Source organism: Cherax quadricarinatus, chromosome 22, assembly GCF_038502225.1.
Source record: "Cherax quadricarinatus isolate ZL_2023a chromosome 22, ASM3850222v1, whole genome shotgun sequence".
NCBI classification, from domain to species: Eukaryota; Metazoa; Arthropoda; class Malacostraca; order Decapoda; family Parastacidae; genus Cherax; species Cherax quadricarinatus.
The window spans coordinates 5,932,980-5,957,432 of record NC_091313.1 but is presented as its reverse complement, the minus strand read 5'-3'; the positions used below and the strand labels follow the sequence as shown (position 1 = coordinate 5,957,432).

Below are 24,453 nucleotides of genomic sequence, written 5' to 3'. Positions count from 1 at the left end.
TTTGGTTATCCTGGTTGGCTAACTTTCCACAGGGTCGAAAAGGGAAAAATCTGATCTTATCTGCTAAAGAGTGTGGGTCGAATACGCAGATCAACTTTGTTTTCAACGTTTCTGTTTCCATGTGTGTTATTACTCAGCATTGAGAAGTGTTCATTGCACTATCTATTGCATAACAATATATATATATATATATATATATATATATATATATATATATATATATATATATATATATATATATATATGTGTGTGTGTGTGTGTGTGTGTGTGTGTGTGTGTGTTTGGAAGTGTACTGTATCTTCTATATTTGGCGTAAATTTGAGATGAGTACTAAATAAATCTGCTGCTTGTAGTGTTGATGAGATGGGAGTGAAGTTAGTGTGTGTTGAAGCAGGTGTGGCACTGATGAACCATGTGTGTTGAAGCAGGTGTGGCACTGATGAACCATGTGTGTTGAAGCAGTTGTGGCACTGATGAACCCTGTCTGTTGAAGCAGTTGTGGCACTGATGAACCCTGTGTGTTGAAGCAGGTGTGGCACTGATGAACCCTGTGTGTTGAAGCAGGTGTGGCACTTATGAACCCTGTCTGTTGAAGCAGTTGTGGCACTGATGAACCATGTGTGTTGAAGCAGGTGTGGCACTGATGAACCCTGTCTGTTGAAGCAGTTGTGGCACTGATGAACCATGTGTGTTGAAGCAGGTGTGGCACTGATGAACCATGTGTGTTGAAGCAGGTGTGGCACTGATGAACCCTGTCTGTTGAAGCAGTTGTGGCACTGATGAACCCTGTGTGTTGAAGCAGGTGTGGCACTGATGAACCCTGTCTGTTGAAGCAGTTGTGGCACTGATGAACCCTGTGTGTTGAAGCAGGTGTGGCACTGATGAACCCTGTCTGTTGAAGCAGGTGTGGCACTGATGAACCCTGTCTGTTGAAGCAGTTGTGGCACTGATGAACCCTGTGTGTTGAAGCAGGTGTGGCACTGATGAACCCTGTGTGTTGAAGCAGGTGTGGCACTGATGAACCCTGTCTGTTGAAGCAGTTGTGGCACTGATGAACCATGTGTGTTGAAGCAGGTGTGGCACTGATGAACCCTGTCTGTTGAAGCAGTTGTGGCACTGATGAACCATGTGTGTTGAAGCAGGTGTGGCACTGAAGAACCATGTGTGTTGAAGCAGGTGTGGCACTGATGAACCCTGTCTGTTGAAGCAGTTGTGGCACTGATGAACCCTGTGTGTTGAAGCAGGTGTGGCACTGATGAACCCTGTCTGTTGAAGCAGTTGTGGCACTGATGAACCCTGTGTGTTGAAGCAGGTGTGGCACTGATGAACCCTGTCTGTTGAAGCAGGTGTGGCACTGATGAACCCTGTCTGTTGAAGCAGTTGTGGCACTGATGAACCCTGTGTGTTGAAGCAGGTGTGGCACTGATGAACCCTGTCTGTTGAAGCAGTTGTGGCACTGATGAACCCTGTGTGTTGAAGCAGGTGTGGCACTGATGAACCATGTGTGATCAAGCAGGTGTGGCACTGATGAACCCTGTGTGTTGAAGGTGTGGCACTGAAGAACCCTGTGTGTTGAAGCAGGTGTGGCACTGATGAACCCTGTGTGTTGAAGCAGGTGTGGCACTGATGAACCCTGTGTGTTGAAGCAGGTTTGGCACTGATGAACCATGTGTGTTGAAGCAGGTGTGGCACTGATGAACCCTGTGTGTTGAAGCAGGTGTGGCACTGATGAACCATGTGTGTTGAAGCAAGTGTGGCACTGATGAACTATGTGTGTTGAAGCAGGTGTGGCACTGATGAACCATGTGTGTTGAAGCAAGTGTGGCACTGATGAACTATGTGTGTTGAAGCAGGTGTGGCACTGATGGACCACGTGTGTTGAAGCAGGTGTGGCACTGATGAACCATATGTGTTGAAGCAAGTGTGGCACTGATGAACCATGTGTGTTGAAGGTGTGGCACTGATGAACCATGTGTGTTGAAGCAAGTGTGGCACTGATGAACTATGTGTGTTGAAGCAGGTGTGGCACTGATGAACCATGTGTGTTGAAGCAGGTGTGGCACTGATGAACCATATGTGTTGAAGCAAGTGTGGCACTGATGAACCATGTGTGCTGAAGCAGGTGTGGCACTGATGAACCATGTGTGTTGAAGCAGGTGTGGCACTGATGAACTATGTGTCTTGAAGCAGGTGTGGCACTGATGAACCATGTGTGTTGAGGCAAGTGTGGCACTGATGAACCATGTGTGTTGAAGCAAGTGTGGCACTGATGAACCATGTGTGTTGAAGCAAGTGTGGCACTGATGAACCATGTGTGCTGAAGCAAGTGTGGCACTGATGAACCATGTGTGCTGAAGCAAGTGTGGCACTGATGAACCATGTGTGTTGAAGCAGGTATGGCACTGATGAACCCTGTCTGTTGAAGCAGTTGTGGCACTGATGAACCCTGTGTGTTAAAGCAGGTGTGGCACTGATGAACCATGTGTGATGAAGCAGGTGTGGCACTGATGAATCCTGTGTGTTGAAGCAGGTGTGGCACTTATGAACCCTGTGCGTTGAAGCAGGTGTGGCACTGATGAACCCTGTGTGTTTAAGCAGGTGTGGCACTGATGAACCCTGTGTGTTGAAGCAGGTTTGGCACTGATGAACCATGTGTGTTGAAGCAGGTGTGGCACTGATGAACCCTGTGTGTTGAAGCAGGTGTGGCACTGATGAACCATGTGTGTTGAAGCAGGTGTGGCACTGATGAATCCTGTGTGTTGAAGCAGGTGTGGCACTTATGAACCCTGTGCGTTGAAGCAGGTGTGGCACTGATGAACCCTGTGTGTTGAAGCAGGTGTGGCACTGATGAACCCTGTGTGTTGAAGCAGGTTTGGCACTGATGAACCATGTGTGTTGAAGCAGGTGTGGCACTGATGGACCACGTGTGTTGAAGCAGGTGTGGCACTGATGAACCATATGTGTTGAAGCAAGTGTGGCACTGATGAACCATGTGTGTTAAAGCAGGTGTGGCACTGATGAACCATGTGTGATGAAGCAGGTGTGGCACTGATGAATCCTGTGTGTTGAAGCAGGTGTGGCACTTATGAACCCTGTGCGTTGAAGCAGGTGTGGCACTGATGAACCCTGTGTGTTGAAGCAGGTGTGGCACTGATGAACCCTGTGTGTTGAAGCAGGTTTGGCACTGATGAACCATGTGTGTTGAAGCAGGTGTGGCACTGATGAACCCTGTGTGTTGAAGCAGGTGTGGCACTGATGAACCATGTGTGTTGAAGCAAGTGTGGCACTGATGAACCATGTGTGTTGAAGCAGATGTGGCACTGATGAACCATGTGTGTTGAAGCAGGTGTGGCACTGATGAGCTATGTGTGTTGAAGCAGGTGTGGCACTGATGAACCATGTGTGTTGAAGCAGGTGTGGCACTGATGAACCATGTGTGTTGAAGCAGGTATGGTACTGATGAACCATGTGTGTTGTTGATAAAACATGTGTGGCGTTGATTAAATATGAATGGCGTTGATGAAACATGTATGGTGTTGATTAAACATGTGTGGTGTTGAATAAACATGTGCAGTATTGATTAAACATGTGCAGTGTTGATTAAACATGTGTGGTTTTGATTAAACATGTGTGGTGTTGATTAAACATGTGTGGTGTTAATTAAACATGTGTGGCGTTGATGGAACATGTGTGGTGTTGATGAAACATGTGTGGCGTTGATGAAACATGTGTGGCGTTGATGAAACACGTATGACGTTGATTAAACATGTGTGGTGTTCATTAAACATGTGTGGAGTTGATTAAATATGTATGACGTTGATTAAACATATGTGGCGTTGATTAAACATGTGTGGTGTTAATTAAACATGTGTGGCGTTGATGGAACATGTGTGGTGTTGATGAAACATGTGTGTTGTTGATGAAACATGTGTGGTGTTGATGAAACATGTGTGGCGTTGATTAAACATGTGTGGCGTTGATGAAACATGTGTGGCGTTGATGGAACATGTGTGGTGTTGATGAAACATGTGTGGCGTTGATTAAACATGTGTGGCGTTGATGAAACATGTGTGGCGTTGATGGAACATGTGTGGCGTTGATGGAACATGTGTGGTGTTGATGAAACATGTGTGGTGTTGATGAAACATGTGTGGTGTTGATGAAACATGTGTGGTGTTGATGAAACATGTGTGGCGTTGATTAAACATGTGTGGCGTTGATGAAACATGTGTGGCGTTGATGGAACATGTGTGGTGTTGATGAAACATGTGTGGCGTTGATTAAACATGTGTGGCGTTGATGAAACATGTGTGGCGTTGATGGAACATGTGTGGCGTTGATGGAACATGTGTGGTGTTGATGAAACATGTGTGGTGTTGATGAAACATGTGTGGCGTTGATTAAACATGTGTGGCGTTGATGGAACATGTGTGGTGTTGATGAAACATGTGTGGCGTTGATTAAACATGTGTGGCGTTGATGAAACATGTGTGGCGTTGATGGAACATGTGTGGCGTTGATGGAACATGTGTGGTGTTGATGAAACATGTGTGGCGTTGATGAAACACGTATGACGTTGATTAAACATGTGTGGTGTTGATTAAACATGTGTGGAAATGATTAAATATGTATGACGTTGATTAAACATATGTTGCGTTGATGAAACATGTGTAGGGTTGATTAAACATGTATGACGTTTATTAAACATGTGTGGCGTTTATTAAACATGTGTGGCGTTGATTAAACATGTGTAGGGTTGATTAAACATGTGTGGCGTTGATTAAATATGTGTGGTGTTGATGAAGCAGGAATGGTGTGCCTGTCCTAGGTGTAGAATCGATGTGACAGTTGGCTTAGCTGAAGCAGGTGTGGCCTTGATGAAACAGGTGTGGCGTAGCTAAAACAGGTGTGGCGTTGATAAAACGGATGTGGCGTTGCTGAAACAGGTGTGTTGGAGGTGGTGACAATGAACGTTGGAGGCACGTACTGGAGGCGGGGAGGTAGTGGTGGATGGTGGAGAGAGGGTACAAAGGTTCAGCGTGGGAGGAGGAGATGACGAGGAGTGTTGCGGCGGCTTTAGGCACCTGCACGGACTGGGTAAGCTGGGTGCCCAGGGCGGCACTCACCCGTGACATAAGTGCCACACGCCCCGGGTAACTCTCCCCTGTAAGGTGACACCCACAGCGTCACTATCGCCTCACCTTCATGACACTTGCACAGAATGCATAAAACACACACACACACACACACACACACACACACACACACACACACACACACACACACACACACACACACACACACACATACATGCTTACAAACTAAAAGAAATGAGGCAAGAGAGAGAGAGAGAGAGAGAGAGAGAGAGAGAGAAAGGGAGGTGGATGGACTATATGTTTCTGGTCTGCAATAAAGGCACTTGATGCTGTACCTCGTAAAAGACTGAGACACAAAAACCATGAGGAGTAAGAAGGAATAACACGAAAAATTATCATCCGAGATAAGATTTCAGAATAGGGTGGTGTAACAAGTGGGTTTTTTCAAGGCTTGGCATGAAGACCAATACTGTTTCTTGTATATTTGAATGACATGCCTGAAGAGATAAACACATCCCTATTTGCAGATGATGCTGTATGAATAAATTATAAAAACCTTTAAGGACAATGAAAGGCTATAAATGGTCCTGGAGAAAGTACAATGTCTGGTCAGACAAATGCGGGGCTAAATGAAAATTGGGGAAGGGCAAGAAGACCTAAAACCAAGTACCAACCCGGGGGACAGACTGCAAACCTCACTAAAGGAGAAAGACTTAGGGGTGAGCGTAGTGCCGAGCATATCGACAGAGACTCACATCAACATGAGTAAGCTCTGCAACAAGTGCAACAAGTATTCTTTCACGTCGCTGTATACGATGTATGTCAAGTCAGGCCTATGTTGGAATATACATAACCAGCACATAACCCTCACCTAATAAAGCAAGTTAAGACACTAGGGAAAGTGCAGAGGTCTGCAGTGAGCCTAACTACAGAGCTAAGGGTAATGAGTTATGAGGAGAAACTAAAGAAGATGAACCTTATGACATTATTAGAGGATAGAGGGACCAAAGGAGACATGGTAACGACATACAAAATATTCAGTGGACTTGATAGGGGGACAGGAATAGACCTATTCGAGAGGTAGGGACAAGGGTACACTAGGGCACAGTTGTAAGTTAAAAACATAAGCAAAACACACAGAGGTCAAGAAATGTTTCTTCAGCTTCGGAGTGGTCAGGGAGAGTAATGACTTGTATGACGTATCAGCAGAAGCAAGCTGTATACACAGTTTTAAGAGGAGATATGACAGGGCCCATGAGGCTAGGAGGGAGTTAACCCAGCAAGTGGTAAGTTAGATAAGGCCAGGAGCTGAGGCTCTACCCTTAAAACCGTAAGTTAGTAAAAGTAGATGAGTATACATATACAGGAATTCTCACTACCAGGTCATAGCAATACACAAAATCACTCTCACTATGGGTAATATATACTCATGCAAACTCATGAAGACATAATATGAAAGGGATCCACACAAGCAAACACATCATGAAACACACTAGAACACGTACACAAAAATCATCCAAATAAGCACACATACGTAAACACAGATTACGTTAGATAAGAACACTGGTCAAGCAGCGACGTGGTTACACCAGATATTGCCTACCTAAGTACCTCCTGGGAACGACTTACTACATAGTGTTCAGAATACAGCATCACCTCTTTTGCCTACTATTTCGTGTGCTGTGTACATTATATACTTATTCGACGCGCACAAGTCTAAAGAAAAGTTCTGCAGTCATCTTTACCGACTGTGATCACGGGGAACTGAAGCCATCTAGTGGCAGAATGCAGCTCTAGATCGCCTGGTGTGCTATTGACGTCCTGACTTATCAGGGAAAGAGTTGGAAGGCTGACTGGATAGTTTTGTTTCCGGTAATCGTTCCACTTAACTAGTCTTTCCCAGGCTGTCAGCTCTTGTACATCCCTTCGTGATCTTTATTTCTATGTGAGTTTTGGGATTCGCTATTTATCATTAAATTGCCATATGTTTGTATTTTTGTATATTTGCATATATTGTACGAAGTGATTTGGGGAAGGAAGTAGATATATAAATTTCACAAGCTATTTCTGAATCTGACTTCTTTCCTTGCAGAGTGATATTTGTGACTTTTTTGGCCGTAGCGTGGCCCAGTAGCGCGGGCCTGCAACAGAAATACTAGTGTGATTGTCCTTGTTCTTGTGAGTATTGAATATTTTTGTCAGTTGAGTTTCTCTGCAAGTGGTGAAGTCACCAGTGAAACTCGGGGGGGGGGGAAGGGGGGGGAGTCACGACTGTGACCATACATTCTTTGCCTTATTTTTCGCCTCAGCATTGCTGATAAGTAACACTTGCTGTTGGGATCGTTTATATGAAGAAATAACTGTTGAGACACTCCTTACGATCGTTCTCATGAGTGTATTTATATTGAAAATATAGGCGGTTGGTACCAGGGCGAGGCAAGATTCGTCCACAAAGAGTTTGGCGTATGAATTATCACAGATTACTTAGGAAACAACCAAACAACAAGCCATGGTACTGAGAAGAGTAGAGAGAGTTCCGTATGAATGTGGTGAACGATTCAACATGCAATATTCTGTGTCACTGGTACCACTCTACTGAACCCGAGCCCGATAATTTTTTCGAAGTGTTTTAAAATCAGGCTTGAGCTTTATTGTGGTCAAAAAAGAATATTGAACTGCACAAGTTCATAGTTCAGATGAGTTACATAAATTATACTGCACCCAAGCTGACTGTGTGGGAGAAGGGGGCTGGTTATGAGTATATACTAGCAAACACCGGCTAGAGTTTTAAAACTAGATAAACGTCAGTACTGGGATATTAACATGGAGTTTGCTCGTGAACATTCAGTATTTCAAAAAATTATATAAATCTTCCTTGGTTAAAAATTTTAATGATCTGGCGCCGTTGGTACTGGCAGATATTTTTTTTTTTTTTTTGGGTGGGGGGGGGATATGGCTCCTACACGTCACACATTTTTGATGGATCATAAATCTGAATGTGTGCTGGCAGCAGTTGACTTGGCTGACACATTGGAAGCAAACCGTGAAATGGGCGAGTGAATGAACTAACATTTTCCTGGCGACCATACTCTGATATCAGAGGTAAACAGTAAATGAAACATTCCTGTAGTGAACAACCGCAAATTATGACAGATCACAAGGTAAAACATCTCAGACTAAGATATAAATACTGTAACAAACTTGTTAAAGTCGATGCGGTCTGTTTTACACTCCATAACAGTCGAAAATAAAGACACTGAAACGTTTCATCCGTGGATACATTTTCATGTACTCAGAAAAAGGCAAAAGCATATACACTTCCTTTTAAGGTGTGTGTGAGCATCCTGAGGTCAGGCTCGGAGAGCGTGAGGTCAAGCATTGGTGATAGTCGGGAAGGGGTCACTGCGTCAGGTTGATTGTATGATTCCCGGATAATATGGGCAATAGGTTTAGCTAACATGTACATTCCATTATCCTACACTGGCTCATGTGGTTCTCGTGATGCAACTGTTGTGTTCTCACTCAGTCCATGTGAGAACGTGGGTTACGATAGGCTACACAATCGTTATCTATCTTGTAGATGTACATAGGTTCCTGAAGGCGTGTCTGAAGACCTTGGCCTGTCTCTCCGACTTAATTTATCTTATCCTGCTTGCTCTGAGTTTAGGGTTTCTGGAAATCTGAGTGCTTTGGTGCAAAGGATTGCCACGTTCATGTTGGCTTCTCGGAAAAAAACAGGGCGAGGATGATTGCAGTCTACTGTGACAGGACCCGTCATCCATAACTGTTGGAATCCCATTTCTCTTCTTTAAGAACAAAAATATATTGGAGATGAACGACTGGTCCTCCTCACAGACCAGACTGCCATCAACATCGCCCATTTTCTTTGAAAAGTCAACTTGTACGAGGTAATTCTTATCACGAAAACCATTAATAGAGATGATGTTGAGAATAAGAGGAATAGGTTGCTGATTGTTGCTTCTGGTTCCTGAGTGTTAGTACAGACAGTGACAAGTTAAGGTGATGAGAGAGGTTGCTAGGATGGGGTTGGATGGGATGGGAATGGAGGAGTGGCAAGAGAGTGGAAAGGTAGATGAGAAAAAACTGTGATTACTGGCTGTCACTCCTGGTTGCTGGGTATTATTTTGATTCTCTTATTATACTGGATCTTGCATCTCCACCTCTGTGTTTTCTTCTTCCACCTTAGCTTCACAGCTTTCTTCTGCTTGTTTGATCGCTTTGTGCATCTCACCTGTCCTGTCTTGTTTAGAAATTGATCCCTGATTGCCTCTGAATGAAAAAAAATTTTTTTTTTAGCTGGTTGTTAGTCTTTTGTATTATTCCATTCTGATAAAACTGCCATCTCATGTTTTTTCTTCCTCTGAACCTGTAGTTATTAACAAATCTGTTATCCTTCATTTATTCATTACTTATCTCCAATTGCTGCTGCGACAGTCCAAAAATCATCATAGATTTTTCCCTTTCCGACGTATGAGTTACCATCCGTTGTTTGTAAATCTGTAACTACCTCCATCACTGTCTTCTTTTTTCAGTCATTGCCTCGTCTATTTCTAATAGTGTTGAAAGGTTCCGCCCTCTTAGTGTTCCTAGTTCCTCATATTCTTTCCCATCACTCAACATAGCTCATCTCTCATTCTCTTCTCCTTTCTTATTAGTTCTTTATTCAGAGCCTGATTTTCCAATTTGCCTCTTTTTAAATCACTTTAATGTTTCTTTCATATCCTTATATTACTTTCTAAGCCTTCAGTTAAAGATAATAACTTTTTTCTTCCCATATTTTTTCAATATTCATGTCATGAGACATTCGGCGATGTGGTATTCATCCAGTTTCCTTTATCCATATGTATCTTCCTCCCTTTTCCTTTTTCCCTTTCTTCGTATTTTACTATTTATCTTCCCTCCTTTGTGAGCCCTTCATTGGTGAGACCTTAGTTCTAAATAATTTCGTTACTTATCCCACCATGCAGCATGGTTAGGGACAGTATTGTCTCAGTTCCACTGTTGTCGGCAGTGCCGTGGGTGAAACCTTAAGAAGGCTGCAGTTCCACTCACAGTGGGTGACACCTCAAAAGGCTGGTGGGTCAGTGGTCCCAACACAGTAGTGCAGTTATGTTTGTCCCGCCACACACAGCCTCACTTCAGGAGGCTGGTAACCTAACACCCTGATAGGACCTCAGAAAGTGTGATCGTAAACCTTGTATGTGGCTACCTTCCAAATTTTCGAATCCGTATATCACGTATTTTGCAGCTTTACACTTTATTCGAAATTTCTTATTCACTTTCATATACTCGTACTACTCCTCATTCAATTTATTAAGTAAGCATACCAAGTATCGACTTTCTATGCATATTTTTCTGTCTTGAAGTTAGGAACCCTGATTTGTGGCACCTTAGAAAAATTATGTTCAACGATCATTTTGTTTACTAATTTACTGCTCTCGCTTGTCTTGTCCTGTGTTGGCTCTCACCACAACAATAGTTATTTTTGCTATTACCACACATTCACCAATTTCACTTCAATATAACTAAATAAATAGGCAATATTTTAACGATTAGATTAGACACACTTGTACTGTGAAAGGTGCAAGTTCTCTATATAAAAAATTCAATCTTCAATGAGCTTCACGTGTAGTGTGTGTGTGTGTGTGTGTGTGTGTGTGTGTGTGTGTGTGTGTGTGTGTGTGTGTACTCACCTATTTATACTCGCCTGCTTGTGGTTGCAGGGGTCGATTCATAGCTCCTGGACCCGCCTCTTCACTGCTATTAGGCCCCCTCTCTCCCTGCTCCATGAGCTTTACCAAACCTCATTTTAAGACTGTGTATGATTCCTGCCTCCACTACCTCACTTTCTAGGCTATTCCACTTCCTGACAACTCTGAAGAAATATTTCCTAACATCCCTTTGACTCATTTGAGTCTTCAGCTTCCAATTGTGACCCCTTGTTTCTGTGTCCCATCTCTAGAACATCCTGTCTTTGTCCACCTTGTCTATTCCGCGCAGAATTTTATATATCATTATCATGTCTCCCCTGACTCTCCTGTCCTCCAGTGTCGTCAGGCCAATTTCCCTTAATCTTTCTTCTCAGGACAATCCCCTTAGCTCTGGGACTAGTCTTGTGTGTGTGTTTGTGTCCACCTACACCTCCGAGGATTTGCTTTACAAGAGCGCGAGATTATATTTGTGTGTCTAGCCTATCAACGATGACTTAAAATAGAATTTCTTCTGGACGAGGTGCAGAGGACGGAAGGTTAAGCTATTCTGATCTGTAGCTGGTTTTAATGCAAATTATGATACATAATATTTGATTTTAGCCGTGTTATTGGAGAAAGCGTTCCAGAGGGATATTGCAACAAGACTTTGTACCAGAATGTTATATTATTACATGCCTTCACAGTTTACTGACACAGTATAACTATCTCATTTGGCGTCTCACAGCATTCACACCATTTTAAATAGTAAATCTAGACAGTTGTACAAATAAAATAGATGAATAAGAGAATGTGCTTCCGTGGTTTAGATCAGTTCAACCCTTTCTTACAAAGAGTATGACTGACAATATAAGTAACTGTATGTTATCAATTTCATGATAAAAGGTCTCTTCGATAATTAATTTTTTGAATTTGTTGCAAGACAACCAAACGCGTAATAAAAAAAAATTCTAATTAGGTGATTTTTAAAGACTTAGTTGTCTTCAGAAAAGATGTTGGCGAACTTGTCTCGAAGTTGTCACATCCAATGAAAGAGACCGTTTTTTTTCTTTAAAGCATTATTCAAAAGCATTTCCTTGTAATCTGATTATACTCTCGTTGAGATTCTCTTTCTCTCTCTCGCTCTCTCTCTCTCCCTCCCTCCCCTGACCATGCAGACATGGTTAAGTTGTTCATACCAAACATCATAATGGGGAAGAAATGTCATCTAATTGACTTTCACCGTGAAATGGTGCCAGAGCCAGGTCTGAGTATCTCAGAAACTCCTTATCTCCTGGTATTTTCTAGAGTTACCGAGAATAGTGTGAAAAACACACAACGAGTGAGGCAGTTCTGTAGGCGGAAACGTCTTGTTAATAAGAGAGGTCAGTGCAGAACATTCAGATTGATTCAAGCTGACAGGATGGCCTCAGTAACTCAACTATGCATTATAACAGTGGTATGAAGAAATGCATATCAGAATGTACAACGTATCGAACCATGAAGTAGATGTGTTAAATTAGAAGACGCCCACACCGGGTTCCAATCTAGTCAGCTATGAACAGGAAACTGAGGCTACAGTGAGCACATGCCCACAAAAACTGGACAGCTGAAGATTGGAAAAAAGTCGCCTAGTCTGACGAATCGCGATTCCTGCTACGACATGCAAATGGAGTCAAAATTTTGGCGTAAATCTTTGGAATGTGATAGCAAGAGAGATTCGAGGGATGAATATGCAGCCAACAATCTGCAGGAGCACTATTATATTTAAGGAATGTTTCCAGCACCTTGAATCCATACTACGAAGAATTCATGCTGTTCTTGGGACATGTGGGGGATCTATGTATGTATATATATATATATATATATATATATATATATATATATAATATATATATATATATATTATATATATATATATATATGTATAACATATATATATATATATATATATATATATATATATATATATATATATATATATATATATATATATATATATATATATATAATGTCTTGCCGAATATGTAAAACTGGTCAATTAGCAAGAATTCGTTTAAAATTAAGTCCTTTCTAAAATTTTCTCTTATACGTTTAAAGATACATTTTTTTCATTAATGTTAATGTAAAAATTTATAATTTTGCACCAAAAGAATCTTAGAAAACCTACCTAACCTTATTATAACAAGAACAATTTCTTTTGGCCTTACCCAACTAAATATATTTTATATTTGTATATAATAATTTAATACTAAACACAGTGAAAAATACTTTTTTCGTTAGGTTCAGAATGATTTTGGCGAAATTATTGCATACACAAATTTTCACTTGTCCTATATGGCATGATGAACGTTGCTATTTAAGCCAAGATCGCAAGTTCTGCCTATTCGGCACGACACACACACACACACACACACACACACACACACACACATATATATATATATATATATATATATATCGTGCTGAATAGGTAAAACTGGTCAGTTAGCAAGAACTCATTTGAAATTAAGCCCTTTCTAAAATTTTCTCATATGTTTAAAAAAATTTTTTTTCATTTATGTTAATGTGAAAATTAATAATTTTGTACCAAAAAAATTGGAAAACTTTTTTTTTTTCATTTGTTATTAACACATCGGCCATCTCCCACCAAGACAGGGTGGTCCGAAAAAGAAACTTTTGTCATCCTTCACTCCATCACTGTCTTCCTAGAGACGCACTTACACTACAGTTATAAAACTGCAACATTAACACCCCTCCTTCAGAGTGCAAACACTGTACTTCCCATCTGCAGGACTCGAGTACAGCCTGCTGGTTTCCCTGAATCCCTTCATAAACATTACCCTGCTCTCATTCCAACAGCACGTCAAGTCCTTAAGACCATTTGTCTCCATTCGCTCCTATCTAACACTCTCATGTATGCTTGCTGGAAGTCCAAACCCTTCCAAACAATACCTTCTTTGCTCCCTCCCTCCAACCTTTCCTAGGCCGACCCCTACCCCACCTTTCCTCCACTACAGACTTGTACACTCTCGAAGTCATTGTTTTGTTACATCCTCTCTACATGTCCAAACCATCTCAACAACCCTCCCCTCAACCCTCTGGATAATAGTTTTGATAATCCCGCACCTCCTCCTAATTTCTAAACTTCGAATTCTCTGCATTATATTCGCACCACACATTGCCCTCAGACACGACATCTCCACTGCCTCCAGCCTCCTCTTTGTTGCAACATTCACCACCCATGCTTCACACCCATGTAAGAGCACTGGTATAACTACTTTTATATATTCCCCTCTTTGCTTCCTTGGATAAAGTACTTTGTCTACATAGACTCCTCATTGCACCACTCACATTTTTCCTCTCTTCATTTCTACGATTCACCTCATCTCTCATAGCCCCATCTGCGAACACGTCCACTCTTAAATATCTGAATACATTCACTTCTCCATATTCTCTCCCTCCAACCTGATATATATATATATATTATGTAAGGAAGATGATTAAACTTGACCTGTTTCCTGCTTATAAGTGACTTAACATTGATTTCTTCTAGCTTCGCCTTTTTCTTCAAGTCAGGAAAAAACAGTGTAAAGTTCGATTTAAGCAAGAGACAGGTCGGATTGAATCACCTTGGAAACAGTTACCTGACTGATGTTTCCATGTGAGCATTGCGAGGTATGGTCAAATATTATGTGGCTCAAGAAATCGTAATGACACGCGTTAGCTAACGCGTCGGTCTACAGTTTTACGACTCGCCTATCGCGAGTTCAATCCCCGCCCGTACCGTGGTAAGTATCATTTGGGTTGGGGGTAGAGGAAATACAATAGGCGTTGGCTTTCTGTCCGTTGATGCTGGAAACAGCGATGAATGTCTTCCAGGCTTCAGGATAGACACATTTAGTTACAAAAGATTATTCTTTCTAGTTCATGATATGACTCTCATTGTCCCAGTGGGCCATGCATGCATCAGATGGGTCGCCTCTTAATACATAGGTGTTCAAGTCTGTCCCATGAGTTCCTTCCTGTTTCTCTTCAGTATATTTTATCATAATGCCCACACAAAATCTTTGACAGAAGAAATGTTCCTCCATCTCGGTATGTTATGCAAGTCGGTTAAGAACTACTGCTGTGACTTTGGCCGTGATTGGAACCTATACTATAATCTTCCTGCCCATGGATGTGAAGTATAACTTTAGGAATATGGTTCACAGCGAATTACGAGGCTTCCAGTACAGTTAACCTAGTCGGGCGTTGACCTACAGTTTCACACACTCGCATATACACACATGCAATCTATTGAAAAACAGTTTACTGTGTATCAGGTGGACGTATAGTCATCTCCAGTGTCTAAAAGAGTGTAAATGCACGTCATAGTATTGATCTCCGTACATCATCATTTATCATAATATACCATATTATGCCTAGCACAATGCACCAGCATCTCACAATGGGTAAGATAAGGAATGTTAGGTAAATGGACATATTTACAACTAATGTGACATAGCTGCATCTGTGTCCATTTATCTAACATTTTGTCGGTAACTCTATCTTTATTACTAAAATAAGGAACACTGTACCTATAAATGTAAAATAAGACATTTGCAGTATTACGAAATTTTATCGAGGCAACTTTTCCTCAAAAAAAAAAAAAAATATTTAACATTGCGCATTTGCTTCAGTTTACATCACCTCACGATGTTGTGGATCAGCTGAGACACGCATTAAATGATTCTTCGTTGTCTGGGGCACCAAGGCAACAAGTCGGGAAGGCACATTTTAAATTTAGACAACGTTTCATTTAGGATAGGCCTTTAAAGGCTTGATGAAGCTCATCCCTAAACGAAACATCGTCTAAAAAAAAAAAGTCCTGCTCTGTGTCACTAAGCTTATTATCTTCTACTACAGCTCGCGCGTGGGTTCAACACTCAAACGTCATATAATTCTCGTATATTAACTTGATAAAAGACACGAATCCAGTATAATGTGACTATTGTCGAGGTTTCATACATGCAGTGAGCCTCACTGCACCCGAAACAATGGCTTACTGCGTGCACGAAATGTCGCCTATAAAAGATAACATCATACTACATTTGTTTCTCTCTTTACCATCGTTTCGTTTTTTTTTATATACCATTTGCTCTCATCTATGAATTAACTTCCTAAATTGTCTCTGTTTTGAACTATAGTGATGTCTGGACACTCACAGGTGCAACACTGTAAACAAAACATAATTACAGAGAAAAATGTACAGCAGTAAGTAAATAGTATGTTGATACTCATAAGAAGTGGAGAAACACGTCCACTTCAGGAATGTTTAAAAAATGAACGTTTAACAAGTCGCTATATGATCCTAATGGTTTAGCGCTTCTCCATTAATTTACCTCTCCAAGGCACATTAATCCCAATTTAAAACTATAAATTGCTGGGCAGGAAAACTAAACATTAGTTTTTCCCTGAAACTTCTTTTAAACGCTGATTCCAACATGTTTTACATACACGTTTAGTTTTTGAAACATGAACGTTATATATACATATTTAATTTTAGCAAGATTTAATATGTAATAAATCGCGTAACAGTACAATTACTCGTATAATTTAATTATGCAGTGCAAGAACTGCAAATTCTACAGTGCAAGAATTGCAAATTCTACAGTGCAAGAATTGCAAATTCTGCAGTGCAAGAACTTGAAAAACACAAAGTACGATTTTTTCCTGTAGGAAAAAGATAGAAATTTTAGGTGTTTTTATTGATAAGAGAGGATTACTGGGTCATAGGAGGGGTTTGTGGAGGTGATTCATGGAGTGAGAGAAGAATGCTCTAGTGGTTAACTGGCTCACAATGTTGGTTTTGGCCTCTGTTTCGTATTAGGAATGAAATGATTTTAATGGGAAATAGGCTAAATAACCGTCATTCGGGTGACCTAAATGCTGGAAATTTGGTTCCATTTGGGAACTAGAAATGGCCTAAATAGACGCGAGATTGGCGAGACTTAGTGGTGAAATGGCAGAGAGGTCGACTTTGGGCCGACATAACTAAGAGAAACGAGGGTTTTTCCATTAGTTTCTCGGAAAATGACCTAGATTTAGTTCTGTTCGAGCTCTGGAAGTGTCTCATAATAAGCATCCAAGTGGGAAGAATATGTTGCTGACGGTCGGTCTTCTTTCTAGGCCTCTGTAGACCCTCTAACAGCACCTACATCTTTTCTAGATGCACAAGAGCTTCGTCCAGACCACCGATTACATGTTACACTCCAAAAATAAGAAAATAGTGTGCGCTTTTTGGAAGAATTAGAGAACCTAATTTGAGAAAGTGAAACCAATACCTGATTAAAAGTTGCTGAATTTATCTATAAAAGCCCCCCCCCCCCCAAAAAAAAAAAAAAACTATGATCGATCTTGGAAAAGGAAAACGATAAAGGTTTTCGAATCATCATCAAAAAAAATACAACATACCAAAAATGTCTAATGTAATATAAGGAAATATTCTTTATTTTTCTTTAAGGCTTTTGTATAGTAACTATAAGTGTCCATAACGCTATTTCAATGGCAAAATATATCTATTATACGTTTAGTCTCTGCTATACTACATTATGTTTTATAACAATATTTACAGGTCTGGAAAACACTTTATATATGATTTTTGTGTGACATAGGACACGAAAATGCCATTGACAATTTTCTTTCTAAATTCTATGTGAGCGAAGATAGAAAAACATGGTTTCATTCAAAGTTTCCAGCACAAGCATAAACACACAATACATCATTGTCTCATAATTAAAACGAAATTAATTTAATTTAGACATAGTTATCTTTTCCATTTAAATGTAACTCCTCAGTCACTTTAGAATAAGAACCCACGTTATGAACTCCGGTGGTCATAACACGACTGATAACCGCTGACACACGTTAGATTTACTTTGTGTCATCAGTCATTATTAATTTTCTTATTATTTCTCAAGGATTGAGAGATCAGGAACGTCTTTGGAATCTAATTTTGATTGATTATGATTAAATTATATACTAAGATTACATACATATATATATATATATATATATATATATATATATATATATATATATATATATATATATATATATATATATATATATATATATATATATATATGTTGTGCCGAATAGGTAAAATTGGTCAATTAGCAATAACTCACTTAAAATTAAATCTTATCTAAAATTTTCTCTTATACGTTTAAAGATATATTTTTCATTTATGCTAATGTAAAAATTAATAATTTTGTACCAAAAGAACCTTAGAGAAGTTACCTAACCTTATTATATGAAGAGCAATTTAATTTAGTCTAATCCAAGTTAATATATTTTAAGTAAGTTTACAATAATTTAATACAATGAAAAGTATTTTTTCCCTTAGGTTCAGAATGATTTTTGGGAAATTATTGCATACAAAACTTTTCGCTTGCCATATTAGGCAAAAAGAGAGTTCCAATTTAAGCCAAAATAGCAAGTTTTACCTATTCAGCATGACATATAATTATATGATGGAAGCTGAGAACAGTCTTTACAAATAAGTATTATTTTGCACGAAGTCAGATGGACTTGTGAAAATGAAGTGAGGTGAGAACAGTAGTGTAAGATAAGAGTAGATTATAGGTCTCACCGACACAAGGGTTCTCGTTGACGAGGGAGTAGAGGCGGGAACACTTCTTATCCAGACCGTCAGGACAGATACAGCCCAGCAAGGGCGTCTCCCTCAGCTGCAGCCAAGCCTTCAGGCAGTCCTCCCTGTAGGGTAAGACCAGAGTCATGGGGTCAGTCAGTAACAAGCAAGATCACTCACACAGCCACTAGGTCACTAACTACGTCACTCAGGGACACTCATACCAGACACTAGGTTACCTGATCATCCTCCTGAAGATGGGTTACCTTATGCCAGGTTTAGACGGCTTTGCCCAACTAATAACTCTGCATCTCCCCTACTTCTGCCTAAATTTAAGTGGGGACATTTTCCTTATCATAATTTGCTGTAGCCACAAATTCCGCTGATGTCATCGCCAATTACAATCTAGTTGAGAATTTCTGGACATTCTCTAGTTTCTGAATATTCATGCTCGTATACTGTCTGTTTACTCTGACAAGTTTATCTTATAGTACGTCATGTATGTAACTTGAAAGCCGTTTTCTGGTTTGCTAGGCAATATGTTCGCTCTACTTTGATTACTCCAAGTTCCTTTTAACTGCACTAGATTGTCAGCCTCTGTTTGCAGAATCTGCATTCTAGCTCTTTTAGGAGTTGAATTCCAGCACTTTTTTTTTACTTGTAGTGTGCCCAAGTTGTGTGTGCGTGTCCGTTCTCGCGCGCGCGCGGGCACAGCTGCCTTTGTGACCCTCTCCCTACTAATTTTAAAGCATTTTACGATATTTAAAGCGAAAACTCTTGATGATCTTTAAGAGGGAGCGTGGTTTTTACAGAGCTTCCGTTGCTCCAAACTTGTAATGAAGAGACGTGTCGGGCGCTGTAACGATGCAATGACTTAATAATCAGGTCAAGATAATGAATTCGTAACAAGAACAACAGGAGTGCGAAAAAACTGATGAATAAAATAAAAGAGGCAGGAGGAAATTAGTGATTAAATAAAGAGACAAGATGGAGGAAGGAACTAATGATCATTAAACAAGAAAAAGTGGTACGAGGGAACTAATAGTTATTAAACAAGAACAAAAGTGGTACGAGGGAACTAATAGTTATTAAACAAGAACAAAAGTGGTACGAGGGAACTAATAGTTATTAAACAAGAACAAAAGTGGTACGAGGGAACTAATGGTTATTAAACAAGAACAAAAGTGGTACGAGGGAACTAATGGTTATTAAACAAGAACAAAAGTGGTACGAGGGAACTAATAGTTATTAAACAAGAACAAAAGTGGTACGAGGGAACTAATGGTTATTAAACAAGAACAAAAGTGGTACGAGGGAACTAATAGTTATTAAACAAGAACAAAAGTGGTACGAGGGAACTAATGGTTATTAAACAAGAACAAAAGTGGTACGAGGGAACTAATAGTTATTAAACAAGAACAAAAGTGGTACGAGGGAACTAATAGTTATTAAACAAGAACAAAAGTGGTACGAGGGAACTAATAGTTATTAAACAAGAACAAAAGTGGCAGAAAGGAACTAGTGGACTCACGACAGGAAATAACACATTTTTTATTGTGCTTCACACTTTAATTATCACACTTGAATTATGTCTTTTCATTCAGTAATGATAATAAAAATATTACATGACCTATAATTTTAATATCGAATAAGGTATGTTTTATTAGGAGTCCAGCGTGCTCCTACACACGGGGTCAGGGTTTTCCTTCTTCCTGTACACGAGGTCAGGGGTTCCTCTTCCTCCTGCACACGGGGTCGGGGTCCCCCTCCTCTGCACACGGGATCAGTGGTTCCTCTTCGTCCTGCACACGGGGTCGGGGTTTCCCTTTCTCCTGGACGCGGGGTCGGGATTTCCCTTTCCCTTACACACTGGGTCAGGGGTTCCCCTCCCTCGTGCACACGGGGTCAGGGGTTCCCCTCCCTCCTGCACACGGGGTCAGGGGTTCCCCTTCTTCCTGCACACGGGATTGGGGTTTCCCTTTCTTCTACACACGAGGTCAGGAATTCACCATGCTTTTGTGTACGGGATCAGGGGTTAGCCGTGTTCCAGTATACGTGGGTCAGGGATTCACCGTGTTTCAGTACACGGGGGTCAGGGGTTCACCGTATTCCTGTACGGGGGATCAGGAGTTCAGTGTTTCTACACACGAGGTCAGGCGATCACCATGTTCCTGTACACGGTCAGGGATTCACAGCGTTTCTGTACACGGGGTCAGGGGTTGTCGATGAGAACTTACTCTTATACCTGGAGTTTACCTGGAGAGAGTTCCGGGGGTCAACGCCCCCGCGGCCCGGTCTGTGACCAGGCCTCCTGGTGGATCAGAGCCTGATCAACCAGGCTGTTGCTGCTGGCTGCACGCAAACCAACGTACGAGCCACAGCCCGGCTGGTCAGGAACCGACTTTAGGTGCTTGTCCAGTGCCAGCTTGAAGACTGCCAGGGGTCTGTTGGTAATCCCCCTTATGTATGCTGGGAGGCAGTTGAACAGTCTCGGGCCCCTGACACTTATTGTAAGGTCTCTTAACGTGCTAGTGACACCCCTGCTTTTCATTGGGGGGATGTTGCATCGTCTGCCAAGTCTTTTGCTTTCGTAGTGAGTGATTTTCGTGTGCAAGTTCGGTACTAGTCCCTCTAGGATTTTCCAGGTGTATATAATCATGTATCTCTCCCGCCTGCGTTCCAGGGAGTGCAGGTTCAGGAACCTCAAGCGCTCCCAGTAATTGAGGTGTTTTATCTCCGTTATGCGCGCCGTGAAGGTTCTCTGTACATTTTCTAGGTCAGCAATTTCACCTGCCTTGAAAGGTGCTGTTAGTGTGCAGCAATATTCCAGCCTAGATAGAACAAGTGACCTGAAGAGTGTCATGATTATTACAAAACACTAGTTTAAACAAAAAAACACCATTACCTCTACACAGGTAGTGATATTTTTATTAGCCTGTTACTAGTGTTGTAACCTGGGAGAGTTCGGGATTACAAATAAACACTACAATTTATAATCTTTACTGTAAATATATATTTTGTATAAAAACATAATTAGTCTTTATCTTTGTTATAGCTACACGTTTTATGTACAAAGTCACAAAATATAAAGTAAGTAAAGCGTAACATCATTATAACCCGAGTGCTTCAGTGTCATGTCACTGCCATCTTCGGGTGTCTCACGACACTACCAATCCCAGTGTTATGACACTAACATCGTGTCTTATAACACCTTGTCTCAGCGTTATAACACCCTTCTCTTACTGTGTCACACGACACCCTTTGCTCAGTGTTATAACACTCCTTCACCATGGTACACCCACGACACTGCCTTGTCCCCGTGTCATAACAGTCTCTACGTCCTTTTCACCGCGTTATTTGACACTAAACACTCCGAGTTACATGACCCTTTCTAACTTGTGTGTCGTGTCACTTGACACTCACCGGGTTACCACACCCTGAACTTTACTGAATACTTCTGTATCAGTCACCTAACACAACGCTCACAGGGTACAACACACCCTGGCTTTTCCCGTGCCCGTGTCCTCTGGCAGAGACCCACAAGTCTCTGAGGTCTGCTTCAGAAGCGTAAGTCAGCAGGTGTCCACTCCGTGAGGCAGTCTGGTGAACACTCGCAGTAAGTGTGATGAATGGTTTTGAAAACCGACAAGTTGAAGAATTGAGACACTTATGCAACACATGGGAATCTTTATTGAAGAAACGTTTCGCCACACAGTGGCTTCATCAGTCCAATACAAAGTAGAAGTGGGTAAGGAGAGTAGAAGTTTGAGGTTACCTCAAACTTCTACTCTCCTTACCCACTTCTACTTTGTATTGGACTGATGAAGCCACTGTGTGGCGAAACGTTTCTTCAATAAAGATTCCCATGTGTTGCATAAGTGTCTCAATTCTTCAACTCGCAGTAAGGCCTAGATGTCACCAACAGCTGTATCCCGTAAGTCTGGTGAACACTGTCAAAGGCCAGCCACCAGCAGGTGTAGAGTCTGGTGAATAGTCAATCAGGCCCGCTCAGCAGTCCCTACATTGGGTATGATGACGTACCCAGTGGTACTGCCGGCCGGCAGGTTAACTACTTAACCACCAGTTTGGTAGGAGGCAGCAACAATGATCAAGAGGAAGAACTAAATTCATAAGGGTGATACAGGGCCCAGGTAAGAGGAAGGAATGGGCTTAATCAAATTTCATTCGAGGAAATGGAGGGTAGCTCCTTTTCCTTGGATCAAGAACCCTTCGCTAGTCTAAAGACATCAAGAGATATTCTGTCGAGGTTTCGTTGTGTGATGGTACCTTGATACTGGTGAATGGCTCCTGATCCAAGGAATTGGATCTACCAACTCCATGGATCAAATTAAATAGCCTTTCATTTCCCTGGTGTTGTATAGCCCCTACCGGTATAGCGCACCATGTGAGGCTAAACTCCTTATGCATTGTGAACCTTCGTAACATAGGCAGAATTGTGAAAAATTTTGGAGAGAAAGAAGGGGGGGAGAGAAAATGGGTGCAGAGAAAGGGAATAGAGAGAAAGGAGATAGAGAGAAAGGGGGTAGAGGGAAATGGTGTAGACAGAAATGGTGTAGAGGGAAATGGGGTAGAGAGAGAGAGAGGGGGTAGAGTGGGGGAGAGTGAGAGGGAAAGAGAGAAGGTACAAGAGACATCCCACTACCTATAACAGGAACCTGCACAGGCAAGCAAGTAGGCATATGGGTGAAGTTCAGAAGTGGACCATCATTAAATAGGAGGCGGACACACACACAAAAAAGCTGGTATCAGGTAGTGGGTTACAGAACTTGGTGGCCCCTGGTCAAAGACAGACAAGATTATTTGTCTGGTGAACATATTCCACCTTGACAGGATGGGACCACCTCCACTAGTAGTGAAGAGAAAGCTGACCTCTTTGCCGAACACTTTGCTGCCAAGATGCAAGTTTCTGACCCAGCAAGGAACTTTCGTTGGCTAGCTGCAAGAACTGTCAAAGCTGTCAGTGGTGACAGTAAGGCAGGAGGAGGTGTATCTTCCTGAATCGTTGGACCAAGAAAAGGCTGTGGGCCCAGACAAGTTGAGCTCAAAGTTGCCTAGTAGATTTGCAGACCAGCTAGCAGCACCTCTAACTCGCATCTATCAGTACTGCCTAGCACTGTATGAATGACCTTCCTTCTCTGTGGAAAGAGCCAAATGTAGTCCCTGTTCACAAAAAAGAGCACAGCAGAAATCAGCAACTACAGACTAGTGTCACTCTTGTCAATCACTGGCAAGATTCTTGAGACAACAATATCACGGCAGATGGAGTTTATCGACTACCACTCATTTGTAACTGTCAATATGGGTTTAGAAAAGGTGACTCTGCTGCTGATCACTTGTTAAACCTCTCTACTAAGTGGCGCCAGTCACTGGATGAATCCAAAGTCAGCTGTGTATTAGTACTGGACATTGCTGGTGCTTTCGACAGTGTATGACACTAGGGACTCGTGGGAAAACTGCAAGCACTGGGAATTGCAGGATCTACATCGGCTCCTCAATAATTACCTTCACGGTAGATCTCAAAGTGTAGCTCTCATTGGGACAGAGTCAGCAAGACATCCTATTGGTTTAAGTGTTCCACAGGGAAGTGTGCTTGGGCCATTGTTTTGGAATGTCCACTTCAGTGACCTTTTTCATCTCATCCCAGAATCAGTTGTATATGCAGATGACTCCACAATGACATTTAATTATCCAAGAGAGGAAATGCCAGCTGTTCAAGGCTACAACAATCACCAGCTAGCAGCTATGTCAGCCGGGGTTAAACCGATGGTAGGTAACATTTGCTCCTAAGAAAACACAAATGATGGTGGTCTCTAGGCACCATGATGGTATTTCCAGAGCAGTAGTAAGTATGAATAGGACAGTGCTGGTACCCGGGGACGAGGCTGATATCTTTGGGGTGAAATTTGACTCCTAATTGACCAAGAAGAGCCTCGTGGTAAATCTTGCAAACAAGACAGCCAGGAAGCTTACAGCACTTCGACATATCTCGCAT

General features: G+C 41.5%; 1 protein-coding gene across 1 annotated transcript in view; it reads right to left on the bottom strand.

The window, feature by feature from the left end:
- The window catches only part of LOC138853106 (GDNF family receptor alpha-3-like), a 76,555-nt gene extending 57,666 nt beyond the window's left edge, over positions 1-18,889 (bottom strand). Inside the window, exons 1-2 of the mRNA XM_070087729.1 lie at positions 18,843-18,889; positions 18,441-18,565 (exon numbers count right to left, since the gene is read on the bottom strand). Of these exons, the coding sequence (XP_069943830.1) occupies positions 18,441-18,565; positions 18,843-18,889 (172 nt within the window). The remainder of the gene's footprint in view (positions 1-18,440; positions 18,566-18,842) is intronic.
- Between the last annotated feature and the right edge of the window lie 5,564 nt (positions 18,890-24,453).